Below are 14,038 nucleotides of genomic sequence, written 5' to 3' on the forward strand. Positions count from 1 at the left end.
TCCTATTTTGTGTCTAAAAATGACTTCTTATATTGTGTTGACGAGAGGTACAGAAGAAACGGTTTAGATGGACTGTCCTGGATACAGCACGTAACCATGTGCTGGGTGGTCACCTTGGGGTGGAGGGGGGAAACGCTGTTTTAAAATTCATTTTGGTTTAGTTGCTGACGCTGCAAAAGTTCGTGCTTCCCGCCCAGAGGGAAGGTTCCTTCGCCGGGTTTTAGAAACCCTTTATCCCACTCCCTCTAATTGAGGAGCCTTTTGAAAAGATAGCGAGGGGCCCAATAGCACACCCTGCTAACTGTTGATTACCAGTAGCTGTCAACTATAAAGTAAGGCAGCCTGAGCAAATCTATCATGTGAATCTCCTAAAACCTTGAAGAGTGAGAGAGACATCAGTGGCAGTTCCCCATACCACTGACGTCAGTGAGGGGGAGGTACCCTGTGATAAAGCAGCAGAGACTCCTTGTGCCAGCCAAGAACTGGAAGTCGAGTCTTCTGGCTAGAAATAAGGCAAAGTTCTCAAAGATATCAGGACGAACCCACATCATTGAGCACCATATTGCCAGAGAGCCAGGGGAAAAGGGTACGCTTAAAGCCTGATCAGGTACCTGAGACTAGGAAGATCACTGCTGCCAGATGGAAAATGCTAGAACTGGGGGTTATGGAAGAATCCCATGGTCTAGCCCCATAGTGTTGGACCCAAAACCAAATGGTACTCCAGTATGTGGTTTTGCAATAATTACTCAGAAACTGGATAGTATTTCTCAGTACCCCATGCCTAGAACTGATTGAATTAACCGACAAACTAGGGATAGCTAGGTGTATCACCACACTCAGCCTTACTAAGAGGTATTGGCTGGTACCATTGACTGAAGTAGTTTGTTGGCCTCTCACTGGTAGTACATTAAGATCCTGGCTGGTGGTGACCTAGCACACCCTGAAAATGCTACACTTGTAAGAAGATATTGCAACACCATTCATAACCCATTCATTAATGACTACTGTTCCAAAAAGCATAACGAAACTCTATTCCAGTGTCAGATCTGTACCCACACGAAGAGACAAAGTGCTTTTTCTCTGAAAGAGATAGATGAACTGCTTAAGGACAGTGGCAGGCATACTCAAAAAAGCTCTCTTAACAAGCAATCAGAGGATAATAGTCAACTGTGTCAAAAACAGTACTACAGTCCAAAAGAAGAGAAATAAACAAAGCACATGAGGGGGTATTAGCAGAATGTTATCAAATCTGAGCTTCACAAAGCTGAGAAGGTCTGTCCTGGTTATTTACAATAAGATGATCAGCTGGAGAACAGGGAGTACGGTGTTGTTTGGTAGAGAGCGTAGATCAGGGCACCAAAGCACTGAATCCTGCAATAACAGTATATGGAGGGAGAGTTTTAAAGGATTCATAAACAAATGACCAAGGAGCAGGTGTGCAGGTGGATCATGTTACCGTAGAATGGCAAAACACAAAGGGAGCATTAATCAGGGCTATGTCACGCGTCTGCTCTGCGCCTGCCAACACAGGAGCTTGATCAAATTCTTTGTCTTGAAACACAGCTTGAACAAATACAGCTTTAAATCAAGATGGGGAAATTAACAAAAAGGGTCTGCAACTAGGGTGAAGACAACAAATTTCTCATGCTAGCAAATAAATTACTTTCGTTTCTCTAGTTCGCACTTCAGTTTGTGTTTTCCTGGTAATTCAGGGTATTGCCGTGTTGGTCCTTCATAGAGTATACTTCTTGTTTAGAAACTGTTTGGCTTTTCTTGGACCTCACACTTACAGGCTGAATTTCCACTTTTACTGTGGTACAATTTTATTTTTTATGAGCACGTTTCACACAAACTCGGAGCATCATACAAGGCTTATTAAGTCATTACACAACTGGAGCAAAAAGAAACTTAATTAAAAGCTTCAAAGAAGAGATCTCTATACAAGGTTTGAAAGTGCTGACACTTGCAGAGTCTTGCAGTGGTGTAATTAATGAGTTCCACAGGCAGGGTGCTGGTCAAGAGAAGGTTCTATCCCATAATGAATGAAGCCTAATCATCTGTGGAGTAAGTCCTACGGCAGGGGCTCTCAGACTAAGAGCTGAACGGTAAAAATACAATAAACGCTCAAAATAATCTGGAGACAGACCCCTTGGTGCGTTATACAGTACATTAGTCAATTCTAATTTTCTCAGGGAGCCAATGCAATTTACAGAGGATGGGAGTTACAGTATGTGTTACAACTTGGTATATTAGGAAGCACAATTCTGGACACATCAAAGCATATCTAGTCCCTTATATGATGCCTACAGTAAGTAAATAAAACATTGCATCAGTCTGATCTAATGAAATAAAGGCGTGTATCAATATCAGTATCGGATCCTCAGAGCAAAGGTCTTAACTGAGCAAATCTATGCAGGTATAGAAATGATCATCTCGAGATATTTTTAACCTTTGTCCAGTGTCTGACTTGGACCAACTTTCACCATACTGTACACAGCTTCAGTGTAGTAGTGAAACTCTAGACCATGAATTTGAAGGATCTCATCTAAGCATTAAAAAGCCAGGATTTGTGTGTTGTGGCTATGTCTTGGTAGCCAAACAGCAGTCATTCCAACAAAGGGCAGCGCAGGTATTTTACAGTGTGATCCAGGAGAATGCTATGACGTAATGCATTCATCCATCCATTTTCTAACCAGGGGAGTGGAGCAGTCGCAGGGGAGCCAGAGCCAATCCCATGAAGCAACGGGCACAAGGCAGGACAGACCTGGATGGGACACCAGTCCAATGCAGGGTATGATGTAATCCATATATTCATGAGAAGCGTTCATCCAAAGTAATTTACATCTGTAATATCTGTAATCAGCCAGTAATCACATCTGGCAAAGAAGCAAAGAAGCCATATAACAATAAAAGTAACAATAAAAAATAATGTTTTCAATTTTTAAAGGAGTTTCCTTAAGAGAGGACACCTACAGTATGTCAAAGTTCTGAGATTGCATGTACAGTACACGCTGAAGTCAAAGTGAGTCTTCAGGTCACTGAGCCCTAATGAGCCATTTAATTGCTGGGAAAAATCATAGTCAAAACTGAGAATAATTTTCAAATTCCTAATGGCCAATCTTTTAAATAAATAAAGCATAAGGGACATACTGAGGGCAAAAATAGTAAACCTACTTTACAAATATCTCAACATATTTGGTCATAGGAAACTAACGCTGAAATGAAAATCAAAACTCTGCAAAGCATTTAAGCATTTAGAACTACAGCAATTTAATTGCACAGATTTTTTAAACAAATGCAAACAGCTACCATTTGAGTAGCTACCAACACTGATACAGTGTTGTCTTGTGTTGTTAGTGTCGGCACCACTCAGTGCTGGGCAAACTACACTTTAGTGAGACCTAATGAGATCTTTCTCAAGTAGAGTAACTCCTTCATGGGGTATTCTGCTGAGCAATGCCTCACATCTTTGTGACAGAATATCTTGCGTTGCTCACAAGCGCAGTGCTGATATTCTGAAACAGAGTGAGAGCAGCAGAACATGGCCAATTGGAAGGTACCTGTAAATGCTGTATTGGTCTATAATCAGGCGGTGCGGTAGCTCTGTGGCTGGAAGGTTGCCGGTTCAAATCCCATGGCCAGCAGAGGAATCCTACTCCGTTGGGCCCCTGAGCAAGGCCCTTAACCCCAGCTGCTCCAGGGGTGGCTGACCCTGCGCTCTGACCCCAAGCTTCTCCTCCTGTCTGTGTGTCTCATGGAGAGCAAGCTGGGGTATGTGAAACGACACATTACTTATACAGGAAATTGTACTGTATATGGCCAATAAAGTGATATTATCTTGCTCAAATGTTTCCACTGTTTTGCAGCTTTATTCTCATATCTGTATGGAATTCTGGCAGCGATCTGTTCAATGAGACACTGTAGCTTGTAAACGCACCTCTTGCTTTAATATCTTCATTTTTGGTTTCAGGGAAATCCTTTTGGACTTTGATGTAGTTTCTTGATTTTTTTTGTTTGATTTAAAGAAGCATAGTTTAGTGACAACTCCACGATTACTATCAATCTCCAGACAGCTTTTGCCAGTGAATCTAATTACAGTTAAAAAAAATCAATCTAATGAAGCTCAGATAAGCTGAGATTGCATTAGAGCAGTCTTCGCTCCCAGAAATTGCTCTTCTGGAAAGAACGAATCTTTCTCCTCGTTAGCAGAAAAGGTTTTTCAGATGCTTTTCCTTAAACATCTTATTCTGTCAGACTTTTCCCCTTTTTATTATCCAGGTTCCCCATTTTTGGATATCGTTCATTTTTAAAATTCTGGGTAAGTTCCACACATTTGCTGTAAAGACCAGAATCCTGAGGAATGTCTTCCTGAGAGGCTCCAGCACTGAACTCTTGTGATCACTGGTGGCAGCAGAAGAACACTGCTTGTCTTCGTGTGCTAAACTGTCTCTCTGAGGAGCTCTGCATTTTCCCAAATTACAAACCGGAAAACAAAACCAGCCAAAATGTCACACAAATGTTTTATGTTTGGATGTAACAGAGGGAGACAGTAAAAACTATTACAGTATATCAAATTAGAACAATACAAGACATGCAGATATATGTCTCTCACTGAATCAAAAAAGTCTAACTCTATGACAAGATAATCAAATTTCACAGATCATAACACTACGCATTTCATAATTATCTAATCCTTAGATACTGGAACAGCATAATGTATCAAAAAGAATGATACAGGTGCTGAATAGAGGCACCAAATATGCAATAATCGTAGGTTTTATAATTAGTAGTAAAAGTAATGGTAATCTTAGAACTACTAGCACAATTACCCTTCGACAAGGGTGACATAATACGATCAAGATGATGATTGGGTTATTAATACTGTTGTTCTGATGGGAATGTCAAGAATAAGTATAATACTGTATATCCTGACAGAATTATTCACATGTAATATACAGTACACCATACAGGTCCTGCATTTCAGTCCATGCACAAGTAACATTTCTCTGGTGTCTCTGTTTGGCCTCTCCTAAGGGAGTCAGGAGCCCAAGCTACATTTCAGAATTGCACTGCGTAGCCGGACACGTACGTGGGATTCGCAGAAACACAAATCGCAGACATTTGGGAAACACGAACGTGAGAAAGCTGAGAGCAACTTCACTGCTTTTCTCAGCTTACACCGCTGAGAAGAAACCAAAGCTTATCCAGTGGTGGTAACTCTCACACAACGATTGTCTCATATTCCATTCCTTCTCTGTTTTGGTGGAGCACGTTGGGGGGGGGATTTCAAAACACAGGAAGACTGTAAAACCCATTTCTCAGGGTCTCCACATGGGTGTAAAAAGAACTTGCTAGAAAAAAGAGCAATGAAAACGGTTCAACTGGATATAAGTCCAATCTATACTTAATCTGTACATTGATGTAAAAGAAGGCAGGTGGAATACATTTATCCTAAGAGGTCACATTTCCCTGTTTAAGGTTTATGATTATGTACTTGTAGTATCCGTGGAAACAGTACCGAAAGATGTATAACGGATAACAGTACAGAAACAATATCTTGAATGCCATCACTTATATACCAGGCTCCTCCACATTGATTTTAATATTTTTTAGGAATTCTGCAAGGATTACAATTCTGCAGTCGCTACAGTATCAGAGCATAAGTGTGTTTCAACTGCTGTACTGCACAGTCAGCCTGCGGTACTGAGTCACAAGCAGTACAATGTCCTGCAGAGAAACCTGTACATTACCCTGCATACAGGGGGAATCCAGCAATGGCAGAAAGAGCTGCCTTTACACTAGCACAAATTTTCTGAAGAAAGAGAAACGGCTTTGGTCACCCTTTTGTGATGTGCTGTAAATGTTACGTTCTGGGATCCTAACACTTATCCCTCAAAAGTTACATTTGTAACCTTAACAGAATGGGCAAGTTAGGATTCCTGCAGATGTCACAGATGTCCATCCCGCCATTTTCTACCCACTTCATGTAATTCAGGGTCACGGGGCCTATCCCAGCCTATCCCAGCAAGCAATGGGTGCAAGGCAGGGTACACCCTGGATGGGACGTCAGTTCATTGCAGGGCACACACTGCCACAGACTCAGACAAGCACGCTCACACCAGAGCCCAGGAGCCAATCAACCTGCCAGTACTGTATGTGTTTGGACTGGGGGAGGAAACTGGAGCATCTGGAGCAAACCCACGCAAACACGGGGAAAATACAATCGTAGACAGCAGAAACAGCACCATGAGACAGGAATGCCGTCCACTGCAGCACTGTGCCTGGTGATTCCTATAGATGTTTCCAGTGTGAATGTGCTGCGAGTGTGTTCTGAGAAGACTGCACAAACTAATCAGCTGACAGTGAAGGTCAACCAGCGACATCATCGCGGTGCCGATTTCCCTTATTCAGTTTAGCTCTGGAATCAAAAGTGAAATGACGAATAGATTTGAACTCCATTTAATTGCAGAAAATGAATCACAGAATCATAATTGGAAAATGTATAAAAGGTTCTCCTCAGAACTGCTTTCTAGAATGCATAAATCGGGAAGAGTGGAGAGGGAGACCATAGGGGAATAAAACTCCATGAATCGTCACCTGTGTCAGCTGTCTACATTCGTGCGTAACGTCAAACATTTGGCTGAAATCTGAAAATCTTCCTCACCGCTGGAAATGAAATTGTCTTTGCTGTTATGATCCTATCCACAGTATTATCGTGTTGACAACCATCCATCCATCCATTTTCTAACCACCTTATCCATCACAAGGTCACAGGGGAGGCAGAGTTGATCCCAGCAAACAACGAGCGCAAGGCAGGATACATTCTGGGCAAGACGCCAGTCCATCACAGACAATCGCAATCACACCAGGGCCAATTAACCTACAGTACCACTCTGTCTTTGGACTGTGGGAAAGAAAACTGAAACACCTGCAGGAAAGTCACGCAAATGTAAGCATGCAAACTCCATGCAGATACCACGTCAGGGCACCAGAGCTGCAAATGCTGTCCACTGTGCCATTGATTATTATTATAATTTTTATACGCTACTTTCAAAGGTACATCATCTCATTCCATATGATGGAAAGGAGAAAATATTAGTGCCTAGATCTGGGGAGCCTTGGTTTGAGAAATGTAGGGAGACCAGAGTTCAAAGAGCACAATATAGGGAGTTAGCAGTTCACTGATGTAATCAAGAGATACTCCAAGCCCTTAACCATGAGCAGCAGTATTTTGAATTTTATTCTTAAACCCACAGGCAACCAGTAGCTTCAAGGAAGCTAAAACAGATGATGCTTTTGGGTCTGTTTATGATTAATAACTCTAGGAGTCGAACGTTTGCTACTTGTTCAGCCTTTGATTAAACCAATTTAAAAGAAATGTTTCTGTATTACAGTGCGATAAGAATGTAGTACAGCACTCAGTTGCATCTTGTTTTCTTTATTGCTAACATATATAAACCTGTATTCAGAGCCATGATCTTTGGGTTAATGCATGTAAGCATCTTTCGGAGATAGAAGCCGGCAAAGATGAGGTCAGAGGACAACCAGCAAGAGTCACTCAGGAGCACATTTCCCTGGGTTTCACCTGACCGCTGAAGGGAACCCGTTAGCATAATTACAGTTAGTCAGAGAACATGTGGAAATTCACAACACAGCAAAAACCTCATCTTTGCCAGCTACTATCTCTGCAAGATGCTTACATGCGTTAACATAAAGATCATGGCTCTGAATATAGGTTTATACTGTATATTTAGCAAAAAAGAAAACAAGATACAACTGACTGCTGTACTACATTCTTATCACACTGTAATATCAGTCAAAGTTTTGTATTTCATATTATAGTTTCGTATTTCTAAGTGTTTATACAAAACAATCTTCAGAATGTGAAATAAAGACCCCTTTCACCTTTTCCAGCTACTCTGCGTTTTAGAAAGCAAATTGGTGTGACTTTACAAGGATTAACAGTTGTTTACTGAATTCTGAATATATTGTACATATACAGTAGATGAACCTTCTTAATATCATATTCCATTTATTGTAATACTTTTTCCAAAAACTTCTCAATATACTCTTTATATTAAAAAAAAGCCTCCTTATATATTACCTTATTGATGGGTGCTGTGCAGTCAATCACATATTATTTTATCTTATGCAGACATTCATATGCTGTGTGCAGGCTCTTTGGAGGATAGAGATCAAAGCACCTAACAACACAGATCACAATTTAGAAGAATATACTGCGCAGTGCATTCCTGCTGGGAGGATTATATGATCCCAAATGATAGAATTAAGTGAGAGACAACAAATATATTGGCTCATAAATACATGTGCCTGCCTTTAGCAGCAGAAAAAAATGTGATGCTCAGAGTTAACTTCAGGCGACTGTTTAGTGACTGAGGTAAATAAGTATATATATCAGCATAATAAGTGCCAGTGGCAATGTGGAAGTAAATTTCCTGATCAGAACATGTTATCGTTTTGTTTAGTGAGATACAAACAAAATGGCACAGCTCAGCCAAGCCAGACATTGCAGGAGATCTTAACAATGAGAATACAGTATCTGTGTTGAAATGTACAGTAGTGTAAGCAAATCAGTTATTTTTTATCATTAAAGGTACAGGTTCACTGTGGACCTTTAATTCATATGTAATTACTCTATCTTTTCTGTTACCCATTTCCTCTCAGCGATCATACCAGCAGTAGAAAAGAATTAAGAACTCAAATATTTCATTTCAGTAAGAATGTTTCGCTGCTTGGAAAATTAGCAACATTACCCGTAAATAAAATGCCTTTGATAAGATATTAGATATTGTGTTCCCACATGACATCCAGCTCTTTAATTGTGATCTCTAACAATCTAAAAAATCATGGTTCCCAGAGACCTGTCAGCTGTTTCTCTACAGCCCTACAGAGTAAGAATTAATTAGCTTCGTCCTCTTTTTCTTAGGGATCATTAAATCAAACAAAAGGCAGAGAAAGGCAGGTTACTGGTTTGAGTGCTAACCATGTGAAATAAATCGAGACTCTGACAGAGACAGAGCCATGCTGGTGTTGGCGTTCCCTAAGAAGCTGGAGTTCCTCTGTGGCTGTTTCATGTCAGCCAGCCACAGACTCCCTGCTGTGTTCGTGTCAAATGAGAGTACAGGTGAGCGCTTTCCTCCCGAGCTCAACAGGTTTGTCAATTGTGTGCGGATGTGACTCATAAAGTGTGGCAGCACTGCCAGGAGGAGGACAAGCTGGAGAGATTGTTAAACATCACTCAAGAGAGAATGAGATTGTTACATACTGGACCTTAAGATTTGTTTCAATGTCATGGAAGAGCCAGATCAGACATGAAACTAGGTGATGCAGAGAGATATATATATACTGTACAGTATGTCCTGCTGCAACATTCTACCGTCTACTTTGTCAAAGGTCCTTCAATAAAAAAAGAAAACATTCCCTCAAAAATGATCATTAATACAAGTGCATCCCCTGTAACAGTTTTCATACTACATCAGCATTGCATTGCATGAGAAAGAGTCTCTTCCTTATGACCGGATTGTTTCAATGAAAAACAGTGACATCTGAGATGCACTTGTATATGCAATCTCACACCCAGAGTCTCATTTACAGCCCTGGTACTTCCATGAGCCCCCATCCAGAACTCAACGCCAATAGGCGGGAAAAAAATAGACCGTCTGCCTGGGAACTAGCTGTGAGTGCACACTGGCTCAGTGATTGGGAGAAAACTGGTCATGAATCAGGCATTCTGGGAACCATCTCTACTGCCCACATACAGTAGCATCCTGTACCTCAGAGTCCACCAGCACACACAACATTTCTCTGCTCAAATTCCTTTTAATTTAAATTCATGTGAAAAGAGTGGTTTCTAATTGGAAATAAGAAAAGTAAATCTAACTGTGTACACGGTATGTTCAATTTAAGCAACCTAAAGCGTAATGCATGGTTTGGCTGATCGAAGGTGGATAATGATTTGGTCCCTGAAGAAACTGGCTCCTATTCGTGTCCGGTCCTGAGAAATCAAAACTCTACTGTCAAAATTAATCTGCAGTGTGCCGCCAAATTCTTGTTTCTTCAGTCTATAGCTAAAATCGTCTTTAGTATCTTTAGCAAAAACTGAACACATGAAAAGGGATAAAAAAAAGCTTACATTCAGGAAGAAATGGTGAGTTTTATTTTTTCCAAGAAACATTAACTTTACAAAACATAGAAACAAGAACCTCGCTGTTTAAAAAATGACATTCTGCTCTTTCCATTAGGCCCTCAACCCACTTTTCCTTCTAGTTTCATTCTATTGTAGGGTCTTTACAGGAGTGGCACTTGTGGTTCTGTGATTAATAATTGAAATGAATAATCAAGCAGGTGATTGCAATGCAGATCTGGTGTGGAAGCTGGAATCTCCTGTCCTGTTCTGTTTGTACTCATTGAGCCACAAGAAGCAGTATGTTCCTCAAAAAGTAAAAAAAAAAGACCTTAATCCAAATTCACTCAGTGAGCAGATGCCAGAATTTGAATACAAATGTAGGTGTGATACTACCAAGGAAAACGTTCAGTAATATAACTAGGATTGCTACTACAGAAAAGATTTCCACGGTTTCTGTTAAATTATGTTCCTGGTCACATTATGAGAAACGACAACAGACGGTAAAGTTGTTAAAAATGAAATTTTTAAAAAGCAAACAACCAACTTGGGACACATTTGAATCCACAAAGGTCTTGCCTGAAGGCAGTTTCTACCAGGAAATAAACTAAGTGGGTGGACTTAGGACTCTCTCTGAAGACGGAAACAGAAGTTGAGGCTGGTGTTACTTCGTGACTTTGCTCTGCGGCAGCTTTTTACCCCCGGTGACGTTGTATAAGAGTAACATGGGCCGAAGTGGAGAGAAGGTGGCTTCTCTTCTTCAGACGGCAGGAGGTTTACACTCTCTTTCAGCTGTGTCATACACAGAACAGTGTACAGTACTGTAGATGGGTGGAGAATGAAAACAGTTCGTCTTTTCTTCACTCCCATTATACTGCGTATCGCACTGTGCTGTGTCTTGTCACCTTTTATTTTTGTCAAAGTACTGTAATAGTCTCACGTTATATTTTATGATATGTTTACCCGTACAAAGCTTTTTGAGAATCGTGTTGTCATACTCTGTGTTACAGAGTAGATTTCGTTTTGCCGAGTACGTTTTTGTTCTGCACCAATGAGATTATCTGATACCAGGTGACTTGATGTATCTTTGCCTTTATAGTACTTTCATATGGTGGAAATGATACTAAGGGATTAGCTACTTCTGGTCACTCATTTTCAGGGTAAAAAGCTCCCATAACTTCTAGTACATTTATTTTTCTGGATATGTCTCTCTATACCCATCTCTACCAAACTGTCTTCTGTCTTACAAACACTTATAACAGGGAAATCTTCGATTTTTATTAGGAACCGTTTTTGCGGCATCCCTGAAGTTCCCCCTCGTGTTTGGAGCAGTGGAAGAGACTTGACTAATTACAGAGGCCCGGCACTCCCAAGCTCAGTCCCTGTGCCATCTGTCACCGCCTTGACTGTCGCGTTAACTGCTTCCACTGCCCAGCCTTTCAATACAGATAATTGCCGATTAGAGGTTAAGCCCGCTTGCGAAAACGAGCCGGACAGGAAATATAAAGTGTCGGATGTGTAAGCCGAGCCCCTGTTTTATCACACAGATCAGACGCTGCTCACAACATCAAATCCGCCGGAATTGTGTACAGTACGTCCTCTCAGGTTTAAGGTTACTGGAGCCCTTAATCCCCAGAGCGTAAAAGTTCAACCCCCGGCTGGCCGGTTGCCACGTGATGCTCAGATTGAACTCACCACTGCTAGCAGCTTCGGTGAGGTTCAGCAGGCCTCCCCCTAACCCGCCGTAACTATGGCAACTGTAGGTTCCATTACCGTTGATGTACAACACCTCCTGTGCAGTTGGAACGGCTGAAGCAGTGAAAGTGACCTGGGCTGGCTCCTGTTTAAAGTGTTTGTCGGCTGGAGCAGCTTCATCCTGCGAAGAGAAGCAACATTCAAATGTCAGAGACCGTAAATTGCGGCGCGGCCCTTGGCAGGGCACAGGAACACAGCTACTGTACAGTAGGCCCCATCTTGAATTCACGGGCACAGAAGGTTATCCCATATAGTGTTTCGTAGTGTATTGTGCCCGGCTTCTTCCGGAGTCCCGTGCAAGGTGAAATACGGTTCTGTAAGGCGGTTAAAATAAAACAACTAACAGAAATGCCAGCGTTTAGCGTCTTAAACCCCACTTGCTCTGCGGGCTGCAGTAAATAATTTCAGTCTCTTTCCCTCCTGAGATAGAGATTCCATTTTGCATTGTAAAACATCTGCATTTTTTCAAATGTTTTGGATTTCATTCTTGGTTCACGGCAGCTTCTGAAGCAGAAATTTATCACGGGGTAGTCTGGACAGGCCCCTTTTGTGCAAACACTTAAAGTCTTACTATAGTATATCTAATGATCACATACTTTACAGTACATGTGCCTTTGGCTCTGTTCATATGTATTAATATCTGCAATTTTGACTGTTGCTAGATAGCGTTAAATATAGGCTCTTGGGGCTTCATTGTAATCAGTGTTAATTGAGAGTGGTTGGGAATTCTGTTAATGTGTTCATCTAAAGAGGTCATTATTGCAATCTGAACTCAGTGTAAGGATGATGTTGAAGTCACTGTCTTTCTACAGTGAATTGCAATTGAAATTTTATGTTTTACTTAAGCAGAATCAGTTTTATTTTACAAGCTTGTCCTCAAGGTATGTCTAATGAAAAAGATACTAAATGCATACTGCAGTGGAATCAGCATTTTAAAGAAATCATGAACGTGTTTTTTCAAATATTCTTATGACATTTATTTATTATTTGAAATCTACTGTAAGTTTCAAAGCGTGTACACGATTTTAAAAAGTAAAAAGTGGGGGAGGGGGTGATAATTGGCCTGAAGTAAAAACCGCCACTAAAGAATTTACAATTTCAACTGAAAAATATCACACACACACAAAAGCATGAGTGCAACATTTAATGTCTGGATTATGTTTTTGAATTATGTTTTATGTTTTCTTTCAAACATTTCAACAATTTAAATGCTAAGAGAAATGTATTCAATCTAATAACAAAAACATTTCCCAAATACACAGAAAAGTTAAACTGAACTTAAAAGTATGCTAGGAAATTACTTAACTAATCACAGAGGTTCATGGGGGAGTGCTTTGTATCATAAAGGATTACAGACAATTTGTAAGCAGTTGATGTACTGAGCTCCTGAAAAGAACAGGAGTCGGGAATCTCCTGTCAGGTAATATGCTCTTTTGATCAAAACACAGAAGAGATAGAATTGTAATTGTAAAATAAAATTAATTAATTGTAAAACATAAAAATGTAAAGGGCAGCCTGGTGTAATAGAGAGATGTGAATTCGGTGGCATGCATATTGTAGGTATGAATTAACATACATTTTTGAATCTGATTAAATGGGTATTTCTTAAAAAATAATATGATGTCACATTTCCTTTTCAACTATGAGCAGCCGAATCTAAATAAAAGTAAAGGATAAAGGAGAGGTCGGGGCATGATTTTCTTTCAAAGCAGATAAGATTAAAAAGTGCATTACATTATTACCATAATAAAAAAAAAAAGATCAGGTAAAAATACTCCTAATGGAGCAGTTCACCACATGTCATTTAGAAAAGGATTCAATTAATGATTAAGGGGGAAAGCTAACAGGGCTCAGCCCCCCCGCATGAGCCGGGACAGAACAAAGACCCTCAGACCAGAACAGGCACCTCTGCCAGCTGGCCTGATAAGTCACTGAAACACAGCGGCGCGGCTCCCCTGCAACAGCTCCTACATGACGCGCACCGCCGACAATGCCGTGGGTAAACAAAACACGCGCCGCACGCTAAGAATAGACGGGCCAGGGCTCCCGCCAGTGCGTTCAACTCTGCTCTCCACCGCGGCGGTTTCTCTCCAGATCTTTTGCATAGGCTGCTGGGAAATGAAGCCGAGGCTTCTCTTC

At 40.9% G+C, this 14,038-nt stretch overlaps 1 protein-coding gene across 5 annotated transcripts in view; it reads right to left on the reverse strand.

The window, feature by feature from the left end:
* The window catches only part of LOC102696061 (nucleolar protein 4), a 116,372-nt gene that overhangs the window by 10,668 nt on the left and 91,666 nt on the right, over positions 1-14,038 (reverse strand). For 4 of the 5 annotated variants that reach the window (XM_006633939.3, XM_006633938.3, XM_015353531.2 and 1 more), the window contains one exon: positions 11,840-12,020. In XM_006633939.3, the coding sequence (XP_006634002.2) occupies positions 11,840-12,020 (181 nt within the window). The remainder of the gene's footprint in view (positions 1-11,839; positions 12,021-14,038) is intronic. The other variant, XM_015353530.2, reaches the window with a different exon arrangement.

Source organism: Lepisosteus oculatus, chromosome 6, assembly GCF_040954835.1.
Source record: "Lepisosteus oculatus isolate fLepOcu1 chromosome 6, fLepOcu1.hap2, whole genome shotgun sequence".
Classification (NCBI taxonomy): Eukaryota; Metazoa; Chordata; class Actinopteri; order Semionotiformes; family Lepisosteidae; genus Lepisosteus; species Lepisosteus oculatus.